General features: G+C 47.4%; 1 protein-coding gene across 1 annotated transcript in view; it reads left to right on the top strand.

The window, feature by feature from the left end:
• The first annotated feature begins 654 nt into the window (after positions 1–654).
• The window catches only part of MAMLD1 (mastermind like domain containing 1), a 75,966-nt gene continuing 56,476 nt past the window's right edge, over positions 655–20,144 (top strand). The window contains exon 1 of the mRNA XM_048959913.1: positions 655–1,118. Coding sequence (XP_048815870.1) covers positions 1,065–1,118 — 54 coding nt within the window. The 5' untranslated portion in view covers positions 655–1,064. The remainder of the gene's footprint in view (positions 1,119–20,144) is intronic.

Here is a 20,144-nt window from a genome sequence, read left to right as displayed (position 1 = left end):
TCTCACCTGCTGTCAGTGTACCGGACAGGGCTTCCAGCACTTCCAGGACAGTGGGACAGGAGGGACAGATTTAGGAAGGTACTGAAATTATTCCACTTATTCACTGACTCAACTGCCCTCCTGACTGCCTGCAGTTTGCTCGAGTGGTGAGGGTGGGCTCTCAGCTTGCAGCTGGTGGTCTGTCAGAATGAACAGTCCGAGGCTGCACTGCTAACCAGTGTGCTTGCAGGCAGGAGGAGAGTGGCAGCTCTGTGTTTGGATTTGTACCTGTCTTCAGAAATATGAGCATAGCACAAAGCAGGGAAATGAAACAACTGTGCTGCTTCCTTCTTGCTAACCTGGGTTCACCTGTGTGAGGTGAGTTTAACCCTTTTATGACTGTTCAGAGTGCAGAATATTGTACAGTCATGGCATGAAAACAGGAGATGACACTTCTGCTCTTTGTGCCTGTGGCATCTTTTCAGTGATTCGTACACTCAGATTTGGGGGGGGGGGGGGGGGGGGGAGTAAAGGGGAGTGCAGGGAAAGAATTCAATCCATGGACACTGTTTTCTGGAGCTAGCCTACTTTTGCATTACGTGAAATTGACGCCTTGCAAAGTAGGCTCTAAAGTTGCTCAGCAGCATTTTGCATCTTACAATGCTGTCCACGGACTGCTGAATTTTTGCCTTTATGTACATGAAAAAGAAATTTCCTTGGATCTTTGAGGTTTCCAGCTTCTGAAGAGAGGAAAGTGCTGCTTCCCCTTTAAGCCCCGAGCGGTGTGTGTGTGAGAGTGTGTGTGAGTGTGTGTGTGTCTCCTCCTCTTTGAGTGACACAGCACTTAGATATGCCTATCAGTAACTTAAACCCCACAAACTCCACCTTCTAAGTGAGGAAGCTGTGGGTTGATGGAAATGTAGCGAGCAGATTGAGACAGACAGTGAATCATTAGCAAACTGCAACGCCAGGATGAACTTGTCTGGAACCTAAAAGGAGAAAACAGTCTCCGAGTCCTCCGCGGTGCCGGGCTTTGCTAAATACAGCCAAAGTGGATCTAAAAGCTGGTTGATCCCCACTCCAAGATGCTGCTGGTTTCCCAGCGGGTAGAAGCACCACGTATGGAGCCGCATATTCCGGTAAGCACCGTTTGAAATCGATACGGCCGAGGAAGTCGGAGTTGCGCCGAAGGAGCTGGGCACCCCGCGGGCCGAGCCGGGCGGGCAGGGAAAGTTTTCGAGGGCGCTTCGGGGCAGTTGCCGGCGGCGGAGCGGAGCCCGAGAACTTGGCCGAGGATTCCGCCGCGCTCCGAGGGAGCTGCCGGGCCCAGGGCCAGGGCCGTGTCTCCCCTGTGTCTGTAGGGGACCGGGGGTCCGTGTCACTGCTCGCGGGTCGGTGCACGGGACGGGGCCAGGCGGCGCCGGGCACTGCCCGAATCGCAGCTCCCGGCTGCGCTGCATGAGCGCCGGCGGCTCGCCTGCACGGGCGGCCGGGGGATTCTAATTTAAACTCAGAGCGGGCAGAGGACGGTAAAGCCGTCACAGAACGGAGACTCCTCCGGGAAGGTGTCACACGAAGGGTAAAGCGCCTGGTGCTGAGCTGCGTTTTTTTTTTTTTTTAATAAAAAAAAACTCCCAGTATTTGCGTTAGCGGCGTTCCCGGTTCTTTTGGGAGCCTGCAGCGCGCGTTATATCGGCAGGATTCGGAACAAAAAGCGCAGCAGAGCCCGGCAGCAGCCTCCGGGCTGCCCCGAACGGAGCGCACCACAGGCTGGGCGCCGGCGCGGCTGCGGGGACAGCGCCAGGTGCGGGACGCGGCGCGTGCGGCTTTCCCCGGGACCCAACCGCGTGCTGCTGCCCTGTGCCTCCGGCTGCCGCGGGTTCTCATCCCGAGATAGAAAGCACGACCGGGAGCGCCCGCAGGGTACCCGAGGCGATCCCCGGCCGGGTCCGGCGGCCCCGTGCGGCCGCGGCTGTCCTCCGCCCGCCGGCACGGAGCCGGCTGACGTTCCGCCGCCGTGCGACTCGGGCCTCGGCTCGGCGGCTTTGTTCGGCCGCGGCCGGCGGCGGCTGTCACGGGGTGACACGCCGGGGCCCCGCGCGGAGCGGTCGCTCGGCGAAGGGCAGCGCTTAGCTTTCCTTCCGGGCTTCTCCGCCTCCAGCCCGAAACAAAGCGCGCCGAGGCAGCTTTTGTTTCCCGGGGGCCGGCGGCGGAGCCCCGCCGTGGGCAGGGAGCGGCGGCAGGGGCGCCGCGGAGCCGCCGATCGGTGCTGCCCCGGCGGCCGCGTGATGGCCGCACCGCGCCCCGTCGGAAGGCGGCGGAGCCCCGGGCGGAGCGCCACGAGGCGGTCCCGAGGCGGGGGGAGGGGGGTAACCTCCGCCCGCCCTCCCTTCCCCTCCCCTCCTCGCGTCGCGCAGCTCCGTTCCGACCCACGAGCGGCACTGAACAGCCCGTCCTCCCCGCAGCTCCCGGCCGCTGGGGCGTAGCACCCCCGTTATGTAACGCGAGCGTTCCCCCTCTCGGCCCTGTAATCCTCGTAATGCCGAACGGCCGGGGCCCGCCTCTCCTAGAGCTCCCTCCCCCCCCCCCCCCCCGCAGGGCGAGCTGACGGAGAAATAAAGCCGCCGACGTGAGGCTACGCCATATGGTGCCTGCGGTGGGGGGCAGCCGGGGCGGCCTTAAACCTGCCGCCCCCGCCCCTGCCGTAAGCTGCCCCCAACCCTCTCGGCCCCCCCAGCCGCGTTACCGGGTGCTGCCGGAGAGCGGGAGCAGCGCGAGAAGTTGCACCTAAAAAAGCAACGATCTGCTCCTGGCACTGACCATTTTCAGTTCTCTCTCGCTGCCATATGCTTGGAGAGGAGGGGGGAAAAACAAAAAAAGCAATTTGGGAAAGATGCTCTCAGCTTAGAGGGAGGAGGTGGGCTGAGGGAGCGCGATACAAGGAAATTCCATGTTAGGAAAGCATTAGCAAGGGGTGACTTCTAATGTTTTCCTGCCACTGACGTTGACAGTGACACACATGTGTGGGCTGAAATTGGAACGTCACTGAGTTTTTAAACTGAACCAGGAAATAGTCTGTTGCTCAGGGATAGAAAACAAATAGTGTGCATTGCAAGGCAGGTAACAGGCGCTCCGTTGCTCCTCTCCAGTGTGTGAAAAGCTGCTTAATGCTTAGAACTGAGCAGCCCCAATGGAACTTAGCATCTTATTTTCAGAGTTTGTCTCTTTTTTCTTTTTTTTTTTTTCTTTCTTTTTTTTTTTTTTTTTAACTCGAGGTTTTCCGTCTCTGTTTTTAATCCTTTTAACTAAAACTTTGCAATCGGAAAAGCAAATATTGACAGGGCTTCACTTGTAGTCCCTTGTAACTGCGTGGTTTGAACCTGCAAAGACTCCTAGATTTTTTTAAAGCAAACATAATTGTTAAAGGATTTGGGGGGAGATTAGTAGTTACAGGAGGCAGTTGTATATATTGACTCTCTTGTATGGCCTCCCGCTCCACAGGTGGAAGTGTTTTATGAATACGGTGTGCCGCTGAACTGAGTTTTAATTTTTGCTCCGATCTCATTTCTACCTTTATAACATGGTAGCTCGCAGAGGTTTTAAATGGGTTTAGGGAGCAGTTGTGCCAGATGCCTTCTGAATGCATGTGAGATTGACTGCGAGTGCTCCCCACCCAGGTACCTGTCAGCACCGCTGTGCTGGGAGGAGGGCAGGAGGCAACCCAAGGCCGGGGATGGTGTTGAGAGGAGTCCCGGCCATCCCCTGTATGATGTGCTGTGCAGCTCGCTGCTTCCTAGTCATTTAATCGATAAATGTGCTCTGTTGCTTGCTGATTCCATGGAAGTAGCCCTGAAATAACTTTTATGAGCTTGTGGCCATGGGAAGGTGAAGTAAATCTTGCAAAAGCCTTAACAAATGGACTCGCCCAAACAGGGGGTTGTCAGAGCCTCTAACGCGGAGGGAAGGCAGGATCCCCAGGTTTCACTGTTCCCTTGTGCCTGCTGTTTCTGCGTTGTCAGCATTTTTCAGCGTTCAGGAGAAGGTGATTATAAGTTACAATTCAGTGGTAATTGATGTGGTCTCCAAATAAAGATAGTTAAATCAGTTTAAATGCTGCCAGTGCCTCTCCAAGGAGCCCTCTCTGTATCTGACACATTTGCCATTCACTTCTTTAAGGAACAGTTAATAGTGTACGCTGCTATTTTTTTCCTGTATGGGAAGATCACCAGTTAAGTCATTGTTAAAGCTTTCTACATGACACTCCTGTTTGACTTGGTATTAAAAAAAAAATAAAAAAAAAAAAGTATTTCAAACTGAAGAAAGCAGAAGACACACCAAGGCTTCACGTTGCACTGGTTTATATCAATATTGATTTCTTTTTAAGGGAGTTTGTGTTATGAAGAGGGAGCTTTTATCCCCCTGAGCTCTTTGGCAATTATCTTCCTGCCATAAATGTTGATACGCACATAATGGATGTAACTAAAAAATCTCCTTATCCCAGCAGAAAAGGCTGACTGTTTGTTGGAGCAGAGAGAATGCTGAGAGTGTGAATAGACAAACCCATATGTCGCTGGTGAGAGAGATAAATGATGGACGAACGGGAGTTGGTTACTATGGATCAGCACAATAAACCAATTCCCATCATACACCTCTCTTAATAATATACCAGTTCCAATGCCATTGATGGGTAACCTAGGTAGCACCACTCAACTGTAAGTTTTTCAACTGTTCTTTTATACAGCTCAAAGCAGAGCTGGGCCTGCTCTAATTTTTTCAGATGTTGGTGCTGCAGTTGTGCGGAACTTCCACCCTTGCTGGTAATGTTGAAGGGGAACTTTAGAACCTGGTTCTGAAATGCCAAATGTGTGCAATGCTTGTGTACTCACAACAAGTTTTCTTTCCTTTCACCCGTAAAATGGAATTGCTTAAAAATATGTACAGAAACTGTTTAGGCATTTAGTAGTGCCATCATTAGCGTTGCTTCTGATTGTACGGGACATTGGAAGATACTGGAATGTTGTTTTGTTTTAAGTGAAAATAGCAAAAGCATTTTTATTAAGATGAGCACACCTGCAGAACAGGCAGAAATCAATAACATGGTTTTGACTTTCCATGACCCATTTCAGGGCTGCCAGCAGCTCAAAGGGAAACTTTGCATAGCTCTCTGTGCTGCCATCACAGCCTCCTTCCTGCAATCTTTATTATTATTGCCAGCACTTTGCACAGAATCGACATCTTCGTCAGTTAAAGATTTTACTTTATATCCTTCTCTTCTGCTATCTTTCCTTGCTGTTTGCAATGGCCTGGGCTGCTAACTCTATTCAAAATGAAAATGCATCTCAGTGACAACGTAAGCCCGGTGACTCCATCACCTCCCAGGCACCAGTTGTGCTACATGGAGTGATGCAATCAGAAAGGGGATAAGTAGCAAATGCAAATGTGCTATGAAGAGTCTTAATTCCTCTTGGGAAGCCTCCTCGCTGATAATAATTTTCTTGTTTTAAATGGAAGAAAATGTGTTGCTAAGTGGTTACTTGCCTTCAAGAGGCAAACGCTCATTTTGTGCACGTTTACATGCCGAGTCCCAGAAGCTGCTGGTGGAACTTGGCTTGGTGTGCAGCTCGGATGCTCCAGCATGTGCTCATCAGGAGGTGCAGGGGACCGTGCTGCTTCTCCTGCCAGGGCCCAGCACAGTGCAGTGGAACTTACCATTGGGTGACACTGAGATTTGAACCTGGCTTTAAGGACTTTGAATAGGGAAGTGGGGTTGCTTTGTGCCCCCCATCCCGCTCGGTCTTGGCCACTGAAGGAAATGAGAAAGAAATGGAGCAGGATGAGGGAAGGTGCCATCGTAGGCTGCATTTATAGTGGATTCTTCCCTCCTGTGAGTGCCCAAAGGGTAAAGTGGGGGAGGGAGCTGCATGCTCCTCCCCTCCCTGGCCCAGGCAGCAGCTGGCAGGTGGCATGCAATGCCAGGGCCTGCCCTCGGGGCTGGTGGAGTGCCCAGGCGAGGGATGCAGGGTTTGGGCCGTTCCTTCCAGTGCTGCTGCCGTGGTGCCATAAGGCATCGATGCACGCTGACCTGGTTCGAGACTGCCGCCCCAGCAGGGTGCCGGGCTGGCTGGAATTGCTCCTTGCAGGTTGGCAGAAACCAGAATTCATCAGTGTGCCCTGTCCAAGGGCAGGCGTCACTTCGTGACTTGTTGAAATTCGCTTCGCTTTCCTCCGAAAGGGACTTGGCAGTGTTATTGATAAAGAGGTGTTACATAAGCACCCCATCAGGCATGTCCTAATTTGTTAATAACTGATGATCTGGGTAGTACAGAAATACCAGTGTTGTTAATGCACTCCCACACTGATGTGCAATCTCAGTCAGCCCCATGTTTTGCTTTTTTAAGTGTTTCCTTCATTCTCTTTTGGTGTTTGTTTTTTTCTTTTTTCAGCAGAGTTTTCTACTGCTGTGGTCGTGGTGCCTGCCCAACTTCCCAGCTCAGGCAGGGGCAGCTGGGGCTCAGCCTGTCACAGCCATGGTATGGATTACCTCTGTAGGGGAGGGTGTTAACTAGGTTATTGTTTCACCCCAAGGCAGCCAGCAGGACGCCAGCTTTCGCACCGTCCCCTAGCAGAGGTGCAATGCGTGTCCATAGGACAGGCTCCATGGGTGCCCCATTCCCACAGCAGGACTTCTCAGTTCTCTCCCCTGAGAGCAGGCTGCTCTCATGTGGGCTTGGATGCTGGCTGCTCCTATCCTGCTGTGGCCAAAGAGGCAGGAAAAATGTTTACTTCTGTCAACACACTCAAACAGAAATGCTTAAAGAGTTTCATCAAAGGGAGTGGGCTGACTCTTTGTCTTGCATAGTTTTGCTTGTGCAATTCCGTGGCAGTTCTTTTTTTCTCTAGAATTAAGCATCATGTAGGTTTGGGGCTTACAGCTACCCAGGATGTACCTGGTTACTGTTTTCAGAATAACACAGCGCACGTTCTCTTGTGGGCAATGAAATCCATTGCCTGCGTCAAAATCAGAAGAAGCAAGGTAACTTTCTAGTTGTGTTGTGCAATATAATGCCATGTTCACTTTGTTAACATCCAGAGGTGGATTATCCAGCAGTTAGGAGCCTGTTCTGCTGTGCCAAAGCCTGTCTTTAATGTCAAGTGGTTGATCCTGATCAGGCAGTGTGCAGCCCTGGCTGCTCAGAGCCTGCATCGCGCCCATCATGAGATGTGTGTGTTGGCATTGGCTGCTCGAAGGCTTGCTCCGAATGCCAGCATTCCCCTTGTGCTCAGGGTGCACTCACCATCTCTCGTCTGTGCTTTGTGCAGAACTGGGGAAGACTGGCAAGCTTTCTGTCCTCTGCAGAGAGCCCAGCTCTGCTAAGCTGCCTGTCAGGGATTAATTTAACCTCTAATTACTACATTTTTTTCACAGTTTGCTGCACACGAGCATGTTATAACAAAAGCACAAAGAACTATGTCATTTTATTTAGCCACTACTCTGAAATTAATTTAGGGGGTATAGAGTCACATCTAACACACTTGGTGTTAAAATAATTATGCTGGCATTAGAATTAAAGTACATAATCTTGTTGTTTCTAATGATACAACGGTACTAGTGTAAATAGGGCTGTTAACTTGTTAGTCTTAGCCACAGTAATAGAAATGATACTTAGTTACAGAGAAGTACCCAAAAGGATGGCATCAGAAAGAGATTTCCCCCTAAAAGGCATGGTTTGTCTCCGTCCCAGCAACCGCTCTGGGTTCGGGTTAGGTGTTCAGGAATAGTTGGTTGTTTTTTCCAAAAACATCTTCCAAATTGCAACAAACAAATATTTAAGATGGTCTGGGTTTCTTCCAGCCTGATTTTTTTTCTTTGTTTTTTTTTTTTTCCTGTAACATGCGGCATGTTGGGAGCAGTACAAAAGGCCATATGTCCTCTTCTGTCTGCTCATACTGATATCAGAAAGGCAGTATTGCATGTTGCATCAAGAGTAGTGTCTGGTCTGGAAGGAAGGGAAGGAGTCTGGATTTGTTGTGATGCATATAAAGAACTTCATCTTTTTGAGTTCTGTGTTCTGTAATATTTACAAGTAAGTGTCATTTTCATTTGGATCGGGGAGGTTTGGATTGGGAAACGCAGCCTATCTGCATTTCAAGAACACTTCCTTAAAAGAGCTGCCACTGTTCTGCCCCATGTCCATCACCTCTGAGCAGACTTGTTGACACGGCTTCAAAAATGCAATTTTTCACACAGCGTTGGATGTGTGGAGTTGTTGATTACACTGGCAACTTATTTCTAGTGAAAACAGAAGACGGGTGGTATATTTCTGTGTCATGTATTTTATGAAACACAGCCCAGCGTGGTAATTCTCCTCCTGTAAAAGCTTTTAGTGCATTTGATGGGAAATTTTCCCCAAAGATTCCCCAAGGTCAGGTAGGACACAGTTGTAGAGTCAAAGCTTGTGGTCCCTTTCTCAAAAGGAGGATTGATGTGGCATCCAGGCTCGCAACAGCAGTGACACGGGATTGCCAAGACTAATGGAATAGATGGACGATTGATTCTCTCTGCTGCATTATTGCTCTGATTTCTTCCTTCAGTTCTCCAAATTCCCAAACAATAACCAGTTGCTGTGATTATTTACTCTAGCAACTTCTCATCTACAAATAAACTGAACAGAAGTGGAGATCGGTGGGTGTGAGGGCCTCGGTGGGTTGGTGAAGTGGCAGTGCAGAGTGGAGGGCGGTTGGGTAGCAGTGTGGGATGGGTTGCAGGTTGCTGCTCTCACTGCTGGTGGATATGAGTCTTGAAATAACAATCTGGAGATTTCCTAAGGTAAAAGCCAAGCCTCAGTAAAGCCTCTGCAATTTCAGAACTGTTAGATTTTATTTATTTTTTTAATTTTTTTCAAAGAGGTTGAATGTCTACAGCCCCGCTGGTCTCCAGAGGTGGAGGCAATTTTTGGAGTAAACAGCTCCCACGTTCTGACATGTCCTTTTTAAAATGTGAATAGTGGTGCTTTACCTTAAGGATGCTCAGTGTGAAGGTTTAACTCACTAAATATTTAGCAAAGCATGAATACTTGTAGCTAGCCAGGGTCTCTAGGGACTTTTCACATAGCTGGAAATTACACTGAAAATAAAGGAAGTGTATCTTACCCTGAGTCCCTCCTCGGTATGAATGATAGTTTTATTTCTTTGTTTTGGCTGAGGAAGTGGATTTTTTTTTCCTGAAGTCATGTCAGAGTATCTTTCTTCTTGCTGAAGCTTCACAATTTGGAAAAGAAAAGGCAACAAAAAAAAGAGACAAAAATGGCATCTACTCTCAGGGAGGTTTCTTAATGTTTCATTTTCTGTGCCAGATCTTCATAGGTTAAGTTTTAAGCAAAGGTAAACAAATGAATCTTTTATGAAGACATCCATCATACGCAGTTCCACTCACACGCTAGAAGCTTTTTCCCCACGCAGCTGCATTAGCTTGAGAACAATTACACAGCGTGCATTTGATGTGGTTATCAGAATGGATACCGAGTGTAATTTCAGTTTGCTTTGAAGAGTTACTTTAAATCTTACTGGGATCTTCACAATTCCAAGTTTATATATGGAAATAATTTCTGAATTCATCCGGTGTTTCAGTAACTGGTAGGTTGTGCTGGTTGTCGGACACTTTGAAGGACTTGACTTTTCCTGTTCTTCTAACTTATTTTCTTAATTAACTCCGTCGATTTAAATAAAGTCACACAGACTGGGAAAACCTCAAGTATATACAGCGCTGCAGTCAGAAATACAGGCAAAAGGTTTTGATCTCTGACTGCCAGCTGGTGACTCATTTAAAAGGAATTTTTGTTCCTCCCTTTTCAAAGGGTTACTCGCTACCAAATAGTAAATATCTCGTTTTGATGCTACTGTACTGAAATGCCTGACATTGTTGGTGTGTAAAGTCCAAACTCTGTAAGATTATTTGATCACAGGCTCCATTAAGTTGTGTTTTGTTGCTTTTCTCTATTAAAAAATCCTTTGGGGGAACTTTCTTATGCTTTACCCTATCAGTTTGAGTGTATACTAAAATGGAATATGTTTGGTTATAATAACAGAGGGCCTTTTCCATGCTTTAAGCAGTGGATCGTTCACATTATTTTTAAACACACAGGACTATGCGAGCACTAATTTCTTTTTAATTTTGCACTGGGGAGCATTAGACAAGGACACTGGAGTTTGTCTGAATCCAAAAGTTTCCTTTTGCCTTATATATCAAGGGTGTGTACTTAATATTTTCTTTTTCTATTCGTAAAACTGAACATAAATTGTAATGAAGAGCCGTGGTCAAAATCCAACTCAATTAATGCCTTCCCCCCCCAAATTTCCATACTAATTTTGACTTTCTGAGCAGCTCCTTTGTCTTCCCATTCTTACCTATTCTGCACCTTCAACAGAAGGGCACAAAGGCGTGTTTGAATCCTCCATCTCATCTCCTCATCTTCTTTATGGATTGATTGGTTTGAACCTTACATAGCACTGGGAGGATGTTTTCTTGGTTGCAGCAACGCTTGTGTTTGACTTAAAGCAGAAAAGAGAGTGTGTCCAGGCTTTTCCATCTTTATGAGAAGCGAATGTTAGTCCCTGATCCCAGAAGGTAGATCAGCCTTAATTTCGAGTGAGAGTTGTGCATCTTCAAATAACTTCTTGTGTCAGTTGAAGTTCAATCTTCTTGAATTCCAGAGATGTAGATGAGTAGAATCTGAAGTTGAGGGCAAGTGTGAAAGATGTAAGAGAAAATGTAGATGCGTTTCCTGATGCTTCTCTCCCCTCCCCTTTAGGGCTCCCAGTCTGTCAGCTGTAATGGAGTGATTTGATTACTTTGTAGTGTTAGGCTAAAAAAGTAAATCTAAGTGCCTTGGGAATGGGGAACTGATCCAGCAATCAAAACCAAACAAGTTAATAACTGCAAAGTGTTTCTGCACACTGCTGCTGCTGAATTGCTACCACCAGAAGTGCTTGAGGGCAGCCCTGGCATGAGACCAGTCGGTGGGTGTAAGGATGCTCCCCATGCCCTGCCAGTAACTGGGTGCCATGGGGTGTGCTTTGTGTTTTGAAGGAGAGGCGTATGTCTTCTGTCAGGTATGAATTGTAAAAAGCTTTGAATTTTGCAGGCTGAACTGTATGCTGCTTCCGCTTCTCTATCATTCTGATGTGCCTGGAATAGCTTGACTTAGGCGGTCTTGGTTGTCCTTGCTTTAAAATCCTTTTGGCTCTACATATCTTCTGTTTTTTCTATTGTTGTTTTTCTTGCCTCTTTGACAGCTCTTCTCACCCTTCACCCCACCCCCAAAGATTCAGCCAGATTCTGAGCATTTGACTGTCCACAGAGAGTCTGAACTCCAAATCAGCCGCTCTGAAGGGTTGCTGGCAGTCACGTGCCCAGCTGTGTACAGCCTGAAGTCGCTTGTCAGGACAGCGTGCAGAGAAATGTGAGCTACAGCAGCAGTGTCAAGTGCTGTGGTGTAAGAAACCCTCTGCTACTTGCCTGCATGGAACTGATTTTGGATGTTGTTGCTTGTGAAGATAAGGCATGATCTAATTACTGGAAGTCTTATGCAAGCCAGCAGCTTTAATTTTATCATATCTGAGAGTGGCAGCAGTGGCAAGCAAGCGGTAAATGGCCGACTGTGGCTGCCCACCAGTCCTTTTGGAGCACCTCTATTGAAGGCTGCATGTCTGTTGGTTCAGAATGTAAAATGCTCATCCCTTTGCAGCCCTCAGCTTGTCCAGAGAATATCCCTCTGCTGGTCGTCACACCAGGAGCGGCAGCAGGTTCTGGCCTTCGTGCTGGGCTCTGCCATCTGCTCCCCAAAACACAGCGAGACAAACTGTTAGGCTTTGCGAGGAGCACAGGGCTTGATTAACTTAAATTACCCCCCTGTGGGGCATGTTTGCAATGCCGAGGGGATTAGGTGGCACGCGTTTTAAAGAAATACATATTCATTATTAGGAAAGGTTGTGCAATATTATCCAGTGGTCATTTCCTTTTGGAGTGTAGCTCTGGGTCTGCATAGCTGTTTGTTTATGCATACTGCTGGGCCCCAGCACAGAGGAGGACCAGCGCTGCGGCTCAGGCTGGCTGGGCTGGGGCAGCCAGAGCTGCTGATGGAGAGCCAGGAAGCTGACGGCCGAGCAGCAGAGAGGTGTGGGGTACGAGGAGGCCATGGTAGGGGTGGTAGGTAACCCATGGTAGGGGTGAGAGCAGCAATGGCTGGGAGGAGCTGGGCCCAAAGGGAGGGTGAAGCCATGGGTTGGGGAAGATGCTGGGCGGGTGTCCAGGACAGGGTGAGATATGGAGAGAGGGGAGGGATGGAGGTAGAGATGGTACCTCATGGGCATGTCTGCCAGGTCCTGCATCTCCCAGTGCTTCTGCTCAAACAGAGAATGTTTCCTGTGTGCCAGCTCACTGTGTGCTCCCTCAGTGCTGTTTTATCTCCATTATATAAATTATTTTATTATTTGTTATTGTTATTATCTTAATTTTGCAACTGTTATTTCTTTCTGTACTCTTGCTTTTGTACCTTTGTATTGCTGTGCTGGAGGGGTTGGCCCCCAAGCAGCAGCACAGAGATGCGCTGAGGAACCAGACTCAGCGGTGATCACAGCCCCGTGTGGCTTTGGTTTATCTCAGTAACAGGATCTCTGTATGGGCACGCTGAGCACTCGGCAACCTGGCTGAGTGAAGCACTGCCTGCCATTCGGTGTGCTGCTACAGCATGCACCGCTGAGCCTGAGCCGTGCAGCCCCAGGCCAGGAGTCGTGGTGTGCCTGCGCTGCTGCTCGTGCTGCCCAAGTTCTCCATGCTTTCAGCTGGCACACCTGGTTCCTGCACAGGGCAGCCATGGGTGCTGGGCTAGGTCTGCAGATCTTGCGTAAAGATGTTAATAGCCTGGCACTCATCCCACACAAATGAGCAGCAGTGCCCAGAGCGCTATGTAAGCCTCCCATGGGCCAGGCCCTGGGGACATCTGCCTGGCCATGCATCCAGGCATTGAGGAGACGAGCTGGTAGTGACCCACCTTCCCAAATCTTCTTCCCCTGAAATTTGGGTTCATAAGCTGGCTTTGGATTCTGCCAGCTCAAAGAGACAATCATATTCTCTTTTAGGGCTTCTCCAAAGGAAGGAGACACAATTGAGTGTTTATGCAGGCAGACAGGAGTGTAAAAGATTCTTTGGTTCTCTTCTCACATGAAGAAAAATGAATAACTTTGCATTTCCTTATTAAAAAGGATCTGACTTATCAGTGTGTGTGCTTGGAGGTGAATGCCTATGGACACCCTCCTGTAGTTTCTTTCCTCCATGGTCATGCTGCAAGTGGGCTTCAGCTAGTTTGATGTAACTCGTTCAGTGGCTGTCTTTTGAAATGGGAGCATCATTTTTAATTCTGATGTAAGCTGAGTAACAGGCAAATTCTTGATTAGCTTTAATTTAGCTATACTACTCCAGGAAAGTGTATTTCCTGAATTGCAGAAAGGGCTCTTTAAAAACAAATCCTCGTGTGTGTGCTGGAGATCCGCTTGGTAGGTGTGGTGACCGAGATTAATGTTTGCCTGATGCCTTTCATCTCCCAAGTACTTTACACAGAACAAGCATTTCATCTTCCCAAGGGATGTGTGAATTGGGTGAAATAAGTTCTACTGTCTGCGCTTTACTTCATTAGGCAGGGAAACTGAGGCAAGGAGATCAAAGTACCTTGCTCAGTTTCGAAGAAGGCCAGTGCTGGAACTGTAATTTCTGGTTTCTCTCTGCCTTTCCAGCCTGGTGTCTCTTCTTTCTGGGAGGAAACAGTGGGACAGGCTTTAGAGTAACAAAATAACAAGAGCTTTCTGACCTGAGCAGACGTGTCCTGCACCTTCCCCTCTGCAGGGTCTGGAGGTGTTACCCTGGGTTTCTAGTTGAGCTGCAGAACATTGGTAGAACTCTCAGGCTGATAAAACGTCTCAGTTTAACCACTGGTCCAGTCAGCTCGGAAATGCGAGTAGCATTGAGATTTCTGTGTGACTTCTTGAGATGTTCCTTCAGGGGTGAATAGAACATGCTTGAAGCACGTTACTGCATTTTAAGCATGCGGCTGTTTGCATGAATGTGGAAAAACGGTGTGTAAGGTTTGGATCGGCCTCTTCACCGAGTTCAGTGCATGTCTGAGCCTCATGGGCTCGGGGCCCTGCTCTGCAGCAGGGCTGCAGCACCCCGACCCACCTCCCAGCACAGTTTGTCCCCATGCTGCGCAGAGGGGCGATTGCAGGTGGTGCTGAGGAACGGCTGGGAGGGGCAGAGCAATGCAGCCCTGCTCGCCTGGCGCCGTTCAAAACATTTAATTAGTTGTTCTGAAAAGGTGGCTCTTCTCTCTGGAGGGAGAAATGGTGTATCAGCAAAAGCTGACCAAATTGATGTAGCAAATCAATTCTATGGTAATCCGTTTATTTAAACTTTGGTACTTAATTTTATAAGCTCCTCTCAAGTGTTCCCGTGTTCCTGTTCATTAGCCGGTATCCTTTTATGCTGTTGCTTGGAGGTTTGTGCAGCAGATAGCAAAATGGCCAGAACATGCCACTCCAAACTGCTCTCTAAATGTAATTCAAGCAGGTCTGCAATAATAGTGCTAAAAGACGAGCTGTTTAGCGGCATTATAAATGGGCAAAGAGTTCAGGAAGGATTATGAAAAAGTAAATTTTTATTAAGACTGGAGGAGCTGGAAGAATGGACTGATTGCCCTGAGTCTTCTGGGCCCTCGAGCAATCAATTTCCCTTTCTAGTATTCAGTTACTTGCTAATTGTATTGATTTTTATCAAATATGTGCACGAATCAATTTTATATTTTAGTGTTGTTAAAAGCTTCCTTCCTTCCTTGCAGGCCCTGGGGCTCTGATCATTCTCCTTGTCTTCCTTTATTTTAATGCTTTTATCTTGGTGCATGTTTTCTTTTGGACATGCATGTTTCTTTTTAGGACTTGCTTTGGGTGTCTGACTGGGTGGGGATTTTGCACGGGTGCTGCAGGACAAGAGCTTCGCAGGCACGGTAGAACTGTCTGCTGAAGTCAGAATTGCAGGAAGGGGATGTGTCGTGTCGTGGAGTGAGTGGGTGCAAGTGACCGCGGTGTGTGACCCCCCGAAGAGCAGGAAGCACTGCTGGCGTAGGAGATGAATTGTGCTGCAGAGAGGCTGCAACTAGAAACAAAGACTGAGAGTGATGCTGAACGCAATGTGCTCGTACCAAATAAACATGAAAACGAATGTAACCAAAGTGAGGCTCCTACAATAATGCAGGCTGCTTTGTCAGTCTGAACTCCATCATTTCTGAAAAGTAACTCACGTGCTTAGTAAAGTGGTTGCTGGAGACTTGTCTAAGCAAAGTGAGGGCATCAACCTCTGAACAAAATAAAACAACGTTCTCCATTGTGTTTGTTTATGCCCATGGCACTTTAAATTGTTCCTGTCAAGCCTACCTATTTTCTGGGATAGCATACACTCGCTCACTCTTTTTTAATGCAAGTTACACAGTTTGGAGTTGGAGAGAGTATCTCTGGCTTTTGTGTAAGCCTGAGAAATTGGCTCTTGTAATGGAAATGTTTGGGTATGTGCGGGCTGTCAGGTCCCGCCTGAGAGACTTTGAACTTTCAGTGGTGTGAGCAGGAGAACAAGGAGGGCTCGGGCTCTGCTCTCCCACTCGCCTCTGACTGAGCGTCACACTGCGGACTTCACGGCACTGCGCCTTCTGCTCTTATTGCTAAGGCACTGTATTTCAAAGACCTCTTATTTTCTATTAATTCTGGGAGGGAATTACGCTAAGAAGTGTTTGGGTATATTCATGTGTCCTGTAAAAATACAGGTTTCATTAAAAATCTCGTATTATGGAAGAGACGTAAAGTGCTTTCTATTCTATGCTGATCGCTTTTGTCTTTTCATTTTTGCTCTGGTTTGTGCTTCTGCTGCCCTCCCTTCCTTGCACAGCAGCTCCAGCTGGGAGCCCCAGCGAGAGCGCAGGTCCAGCAGAGTGCAGGATCTGCTCCCAGAGGCCGTGGGGCGGTGGTGGGACGAGAGCCTTCTTCACACACGTGCCGTGTTTGCATGGCACTGTGCAGCTGGGCTTGCAGCACTGGGACCCCCAGCATCAGCTGAGCGCAGCCCAACCACGGGACGCCTCGTGGCCACGGCACCGTGCTGCCTTGCTGGGGAGGCAGCCCATGCCAGCCGCGTTGCCTCTGGCTCTGCGTAATCTTGCGAACCGGGAGCACGGTTTTGTCACAAGGTTTATGCAGCACCTCTCGTATGAGGAGCTGCGCACTGGATGAGCTGTGCGAGGGGTCATTACGGCAGAGAGAAGATAAACGTACCGGTTCTGCTGGAGGCTGTCCTCGGGCTGTTTGTTATGTGTCTCTAACACTGTCACTACATCACACACTTCCTCGATCTCCGTATTACCCTACAAGCCTGTCTAATGGGATCCTCTGTTGCTGATTCCGGCTTACCCTGACCTACTTCTTTCTTGTGTCCCAGCAAGCTGTCAGGAGCTATCAGAGCACTGGGAGCTGAAATAAACACTCACTGAGGGGAAAAGCGAGGCTGTCTCTGGTGAATTTAATTAGCTTTGTTTAACTGGCTTGTTTGCTGTGTAAATCACATCATTTTTAGTCAAATTTAAGGGATAAAAAAATCTGTAATTAAAATCAAATGATGCACAACCTTATTAAAAGTCAAGGGTTTTAGAAGTTCAGTACAAAAAGTCGTTTAATTTGAAATGCATTTATGGTGCCCTGAATATTTTAGGGGAAAGAAGGCAGAATTTGAGGTTTGGTTTGGCAGAATCTTTTGGTTTGAGCACCTTCCATCAGGGAGGTAAGATGAATTTTGTTACTAGCTCATACTATTTTTCTTTGACTTTGGAGGGAAAAGAAATAGTCACTGCATTTTGCAATTAAGACTCGTCCTTTCATCTGTATTGCCAGATTAATGGATACCATTTTTGAATCCAAATAAAAATTCATAATTGTTTCTTTCTGTCATGCAGCCAAAGCCCTAGTATATTGCCTGCATTTTGAATCAGTGCTGTTGCATGTGGCCATGGCTTGAAGCATGACATCTCTTTGCACTTCTCTTGCTTTCCTCAGTGTTAGTATAGAAATCTCTGTGATTTTGGCCATGGCAGACAAACGAAGCACTGAGTCGTCAAGCCATCACTGGGCTGAATCTGGAGGTGCTTGTAGTGTTTGTATCAGGCGGTGTGTTACGTCTTTCAGGTGCTTTAGTATTTCAGTGTGGCACATATTTCTTTTAACAATTGATGTTCTTGCTCTTGTCAGCTTAGAGTCTAATCCTCTTGCTTTTGAAAATGATAAAAGCCCCATGAATTCCTGATGTTTCTTATCAAAATCTGGCTAAACTATAAAATGTCCAACCCCAACTTCAGATTCTTCATCTGCAGAAATGTTACTTCCCTGCGTCACACATACATACTGCTAGAGCCTCCCAAGCCCTCAGCTTATAGAAATCCACTCATCCTTGTGTTGAGCTACAACGTGAGCAGAAATGGATTAAAGGACCACTGAGAGAGAGATGGGCATGGATGAACTTGCAGTGTGCATAAAGGTGAATTACAGAATAAAATGACTACCCAGGGGTATGAAAGGAATTCAGAATCTGTTTCACAAAGCCGCAGTACTTCTTCCTGTCCTTTGAAAAGGGTGTAATGTTGGTCAAGCTGTAGTACCCCATGGAGAATTACTTTGGTTACGAATTCATTGAGAGTATAATGAGCAGCTTGATGGCTTCTCAGCAGCTTACCAGCTTACTGATCACTGCAAGAAATGCTCTTTCCTCAGAAGGAATTGTGGAAGTCCCTCAGCTCTGTGGGACTGTGTGGAACAGGATGCTCTGTGGTGATGTTAGGAGTGGAAGTTGTGTGGAATTCTTATCAAATGAAACCCATGCTGGTTTTACAAAATACAGTCAAAATAAGAATGTCCTGGTGAGGGGTAAACCAACAGCAGTCTTCAGTCTGCTGAACTCAGGTGAGCTGGGAATGAAGAAAAGAGAGCTGAGGCATCCTGCTTGAAGAATTCATGTATCTTAAATGCTGCCCCTGATGGAGACCAGAAAAGTGTAAGTGCTGAAGCTCCAGAAACTTTGCTTACATTCTGTTATGTCCTGACTCTCCCTTATGGATTGAGATCTGAAGTATTTTTGGCATCTGAGCTGCGTAGAGTGGGAGGAATATGAGTACTTCTCCTGGGTCATTGCTCCAGGGAAAGTGGGTGAGATGGATGCTGCAGAGCTTTCGTCTTGCGCACAGAGCAGACCTGCTGGGTAAAGGGTTGTCCATGGAACAGGGAGATCTTTACAATCTGACCCATTGTGGGGGGAAGGAGAAATGATGTGACCTCAGTGCCTCTTGGGAGCAGCAAGATGCCTGAGGAGGGACGGGTCCCTGGCTGCTGAGCAGGGCTGGGAGCAGGGCCTGAGGTGAAGGGGCTGCTGTGGGACAGCAGAGTGCAGCGTGTCTGGCACAGGATGGGTAGCTGCACCCCGTCATCTCCACCATAGCACCACAGTCCTCACCTTCATCTCCCCAGCCTCTGTTTGGGGAGAGCACGCTGTCCTCTGTGGGGGAAACCATGAGCAGTCTGCCTCGGCGCTGGGAAAGCACCTGGAGTGTCTGGGGCACTGCTGCAAGCTGCATAATAACTGCTTAATGCCAAGCTCCTCACATTTGGCTGAGGTTGTTTTGTTAAATGATGCTTTGCTTAGAGGACAGGAAAGGGGCAAATGTTCAGTAAGACTGGATTCGTTTAAGTTAAATCAACCTCCTCCTACCCACTATTGACATATCAAGAGAGCCAATGAGGCGTGTTTAATTACACGTGCACTGAGTTTACAATTAGTCTGCAGACGGTGATTTTTTTACTGTTATTTTTTTCTTCTAACCTGCAAGGAAAGGTTTGATCCTGTAAGCGGTCTTATTAGCTGTAATAAGAGCAGGCGTGGGTCAGGGTGTTGTTGTTGTTGTTGTTCATTTTACGTGTAAGTGGAATGTTTTTATCTTCTAGGTCAAACGATTCAATCTGATGCTCTAGTGTTACACGGTTTAGCAATCCTTCTGTTCCCCTTCGGCTTGTAATAAGTGACAAAAGTACGGCTTCTTGCTTGATAAATGGGTTAACAGTATTCACAAGGCGGGTAATAGAAATCCATATTAATAGGTGGAAATTGGCTCTTGATACCAGGCAGGAGAGTCTAATGAAAGTATTATTGTTTTAGCTTCCAGCTCCTTTGGAAGCTGAAAGCTAAATGCCTGTATTACATTCTTATTACCTATTTATCACACCATATAGCTGAGTGGATGTTTATTAAATTACATTTGTGTTTAATGCCTGTCTGTATACTTTTCACTGAACGTGTTCTCAAAGGAAATTTTCTGGAAGTGTTTCAGAAACGCACAACTATTTTCCCATTCTCTTTTTATAATGTAAAATCATTGTTGCCAACTGTCAGTATACAATTGGATTTGAAATTAAATTGTTTCCTGCTAAGCTGTAAGAACCAGCTAAACTTACTCTATTTAATTTAGGAAATAAATATTTAAAAAGCTGAAAAACGCACGGTGTTCTTGGGTAGGACTGATTCCATTCTAGGCTTCAACAATATCGGTGTTCCCAAGAGTTGGGCTTACCTAGTTTCAGCTTTCATTTAGCATTAAATTGCTTCATCAGGGATTTTACATGTGACCTTCTGTGTGTTTGGGAGTCTTTTGAGAATATTTAAAATAGTACTGAATATCATCAAAGATAAGACATTAGGATCCTGTTTATTAATCTGCCTGCTTACAGTGCTTCTTCAACACTGCATTCTTGTTTTCTTCGTAAGCATCGCTTTCAATTTATTCCATCTAGATGAAAAGAAAAAGCAGAAGAACCCACAAAGAAACCCCACACAGCTCTGTCCTGAGGAGGGTCTCAAGGCCTTTCCTGCAAGTTCTAGGAGGAAAAAAAGAAAAAAAAAAAAGGGAGGTAGCCTTGGGTTATTCCCCACCTGCATGAATGCCATGCCCACGAGCTCAGTGTGAGCTGGGTCACAGTGTGAGTCAGGTGAGGACGGTAGCTGGTGGCCAGGAGCTGCTGGTGGCATCTCTGCCTTGCCA

Source organism: Lagopus muta, chromosome 13 (genome assembly GCF_023343835.1).
Source record: "Lagopus muta isolate bLagMut1 chromosome 13, bLagMut1 primary, whole genome shotgun sequence".
NCBI lineage: Eukaryota > Metazoa > Chordata > Aves > Galliformes > Phasianidae > Lagopus > Lagopus muta.
The sequence above is the reverse complement of the archived record's forward strand: the minus strand, read 5'-3'. Positions and strand labels throughout refer to the sequence as shown.